The 3,936-nt window shown below is 42.0% G+C and overlaps 1 protein-coding gene across 1 annotated transcript; it reads left to right on the forward strand.

Moving 5' to 3' along the window:
• Nucleotides 1-913: 913 nt before the first annotated feature.
• Nucleotides 914-2,659, forward strand: kcna10a (potassium voltage-gated channel, shaker-related subfamily, member 10a; the record flags this gene model as incomplete). The annotated part of the gene is made up of 1 exon (XM_079225802.1): nt 914-2,659. The coding sequence occupies one exon, from the start codon at nt 914-916 to the stop codon at nt 2,657-2,659; it is 1,746 nt and encodes a 581-aa protein (XP_079081928.1).
• Nucleotides 2,660-3,936: the final 1,277 nt, after the last annotated feature.

Raw genomic sequence — 3,936 nt, forward strand, 5'->3', positions numbered from 1 at the left:
TGTACCGCCAGTTAATTATGCACTAATGTATGCACAGCCCCAGTTCCCCTGCGATGCTCTCTGCAGCCTGCATTGGGGTTATTCCAGGTCGCGTCCCTTGATTCTCTTTGAGCAGTGTTCAAGAGAATTAATGTGTGTGTGTGTGCGCATGCATGCCAGTGAGATATTGTGTATGTACAGTAGATTAGGAGTTCAATGAGCTAGTTTCATCTTTTGGGAAGAAAGAAATGTTTCAAAATGTATTCCAACAATTTGACCAAGAGATGTTCAAGCATGTAACAAATAAGCCTTCTATTAGCTAGTCTTGTCTTATGTTTGTTGTTTCACAGTTACATGACTCATCACAGTGCCTTCATAAAACAGTACTGTCTTTTCATCACAGTGGAAAGAAATACCAAGGAGATAGATTTTTTTATCATCTCCATTTATAATCTTTCTTTCGTTACATCTTCAAGCTGCCTCACCCTCGTCATATTCTTTCTTCCCACATTTCTGTATCTCCCTTTCCCCCTTTCTCTCCCTCCTCGTTTTCAGAGAGATGGGTATCTAAGAAACAAGGAGTATCGATACAACATCTGCTGTCCAATGTCATATACTTGTCACCTGATGTCAACTAAACCCACAAACAATTAACCATAGACAGAAACATTCTGACTCTCTTTCTTTGTCTCTCACTCTACAGGTGTTTAACATTTTCCTGTGACTTTAAGTGCTTCGCCGAAGAGCTCTAGTACCCTGCTGCTGATTCTGGTGACTGAGCCTCCCATCTGTCCATCTGTGTGTTTGTGTGTGTGTGTGTGTGTGTGTGTGTGTGTGTGTGTGTGTGTGTGTGTGTGTGTGTGTGTTTGTGTGTGTGTTTGAATGATTGTGTTATCCCGGGGTACCAAGGCTTTGCACTGGCTGAACTGCAGCCATGGACGTGGCCCTGGTAGACTTTGATCGCCTGGATGATCTTAACGGCAGCTTTGAGGATGAGATGGACTCCTATGCTGATGAGACCACAGCTCTCACAGTGGACATGCCTCCAGAGCACAGCAGCCCCGGCAGCAACTACCGTAGGCGATCCTCTCAGCTTTCCTATAAACCCGGCCACTCCTGCATTTGGGAATCCACCTCATCTATGCCCATTCCACAAACACAGACACTGGGAGTACCTCAGTCCCCAAACATGCCAACTCTAAGCAGACATGGGCCTAGTAGCTGCGCCAGTATGATCTCAAACTGGAAATTGCTGCTAAACAGTGAGGGCACTAAGGAGAGTGAGACGATCTTCAGCCGGCTTGCAAAAGAGTGCTGCGAAGATCTGTTTGTAGATAAAAAAGGGCTGGATGACGGAGACCAGAAAGTCATCATCAACATCGCCGGTCTTCGTTTTGAGACACAGCTCAAAACTTTGGACCAGTTTCCTGAGACGCTGCTCGGTGATCCTTCAAAGAGGATGGACTACTTTGATCCAATGAGGAACGAGTACTTCTTTGATCGGAACCGACCAAGCTTTGACGGCATCTTGTATTATTACCAGTCAGGGGGTAAGATCCGACGTCCGGCTAACGTTCCCCTGGATGTGTTTGCAGATGAAATTCTGTTCTACGAGCTTGGAATCGAGGCCATGGAGCAGTTCAGAGAAGATGAAGGATTCATAAAGGATGTTGAGATCCCGCTACCTAATAATGATGTGTACAGGCAATTATGGTTGCTGTTTGAGTACCCAGAGAGCTCAAATGCAGCCAGAGGTGTAGCACTGGTGTCGGTTTTTGTTATTGTCATATCTATCATTATTTTCTGCATGGAAACGCTGCCAGAATTCAGAGATGAATCTGACCCAATTGTGCCCACAGCGTTCCAGCCTTTCAACCAATCTACGTTTCAGAGTTCTGTGGCTCCATCTGGTGTAAAGCCCACAACTTTCTCTGATCCCTTCTTCGTCATTGAGTCTGCCTGCATTGCTTGGTTCTTCTTTGAGCTTTGTGTAAGATTTTGGGTCTGTCCTAGCAAAAAGGAATTTTTCAACAACCTCATGAACATCATTGACATTATATCCATAATCCCTTATTTTGTTACCGTGGTTACAGAAATGGTCTCAACGCCACAGGAGAACTCGGGACAGAACATGTCTTTGGCCATCCTGCGTATCATCCGTCTGGTCAGGGTGTTTCGTATATTCAAACTCTCACGCCACTCCAAGGGGCTGCAGATCCTGGGACAGACTCTGAAAGCCAGCATGCGTGAGCTCGGCTTGTTAATCTTCTTCCTCTTCATCGGAGTCATCCTCTTCTCCAGTGCTATCTACTTTGCTGAGGTAGATGAGCCTAACACACAGTTTGTCAGCATACCTGATGGCTTCTGGTGGGCTGTGGTTACGATGACTACTGTAGGCTACGGGGACATGTGTCCCATCACCATGGGGGGGAAAATGGTCGGCACCTTGTGTGCCATCGCAGGTGTGCTGACCATTGCATTGCCTGTTCCCGTCATTGTTTCCAACTTCAACTACTTCTATCACAGAGAAACGGAAGCAGAGGACAAGTTGCCTTTGGCAGATGCTGTTGAGCAAGCCATGAAGACTGATACAGGTACCAAAGAGGGGAGCAACACCTCACTCAACAAAGCCAACGGCGTCTGGCAGACCGACAAAGGGACAGAACTGCACATAATTTAGAGTTAGAGACGTTGCCACAAAGTACGAAAGGAACATTAAAGAGAAATGAGAATATGAAGGAAATTAACTGTTATGATTGCTCTCAATAATGGTCTAATGGAATCAATGAGATACAATATTTGTACGTAAAAGCAAGTTTTATAAGGATATCCAGAATGTACTGTACTTACCTCTTTTGTGTCTAATTTGAAAATTACACTTTGTAAATAACAGACAGCTGTAGAAATGTTCACGTTCAGGGTTGTATGTCAACATTTGTTTAGGACTTTTCTTTCGTTGCATAGAAACATAATGCATTTTTGATTTATTTGTTATCTTGGTCTTATTTTCAGTATCTTGTCCATTCATCTTTTTGCTTGTAATAGTTTGCACGTCATCACTGATATTTGTAGCGAATTTGACACGGAACTATAAAAGTGTCTTCTGGAGTCAATAAAATATTGGTTCAAAACAGTCAAACGTAATGAAAGAGTGCTGGAATAGCTGACACATCATCTGATTATTTATGATGATTTATAGGTTAAGGAAATGTGAGCAACCGGTCATGTTACACTGAAAAATATGTTTATATTGGACAATTTGGGCAATGCCTTTTTTTCCCTTCAGAATGCATGTTCTGTGCCACAGTAAATGTGTGAAATCGTAACTGATCTGATTGATAAATAAGACCAAGGTTGTACAAATAACATCAACAAAAACTATACAATGTTCCTGTGAGTGTCTTCAATGAGTAGCGTGTATAGTTCTAGTTTACATCCCTTCTGTATTTATTAATTTAAAACTTAATAGCTATTGTATTTATTCATCTTCTTGGATTAGTAGCGTGGATAACAATACTCCACTAATGTTAGCAGACAAACTGACTCCACACTATGTATTATGATGGAGTGCCTTAATTTATGTTAGGCTATTGTTGACTTTGCCATACATGATGTCACTATGTTTATCATGCATATATGCTCAGTATTTTTTTCTGGTTTGAACATGTAGACGTTGTAACCGCTCTCCATTCTAGCTTTCTTCAATAAAGAAATGCATCCTGACCATGAATACAATTTCACATATCCAAAGTGGATCATATCTATTTTACTCTCCTTATAGACATTACTTTTGTCAATTAGTATAAATTGTAGTGTTGAAGAATGCCTTTCAGATCCAAAACACTGAAATTGAAAGTGAGAAGGAAGCCAAAAATAATTTCTGAAAAAAGGGAACTGTTATGAGGCCGGGGGACATTACTTAGTTAATTAGTTTCCAGGAATATGATGTCATTTCGA

This window comes from Taurulus bubalis (genome assembly GCF_910589615.1).
Source record: "Taurulus bubalis genome assembly, chromosome: 11".
NCBI classification, from domain to species: domain Eukaryota; kingdom Metazoa; phylum Chordata; class Actinopteri; order Perciformes; family Cottidae; genus Taurulus; species Taurulus bubalis.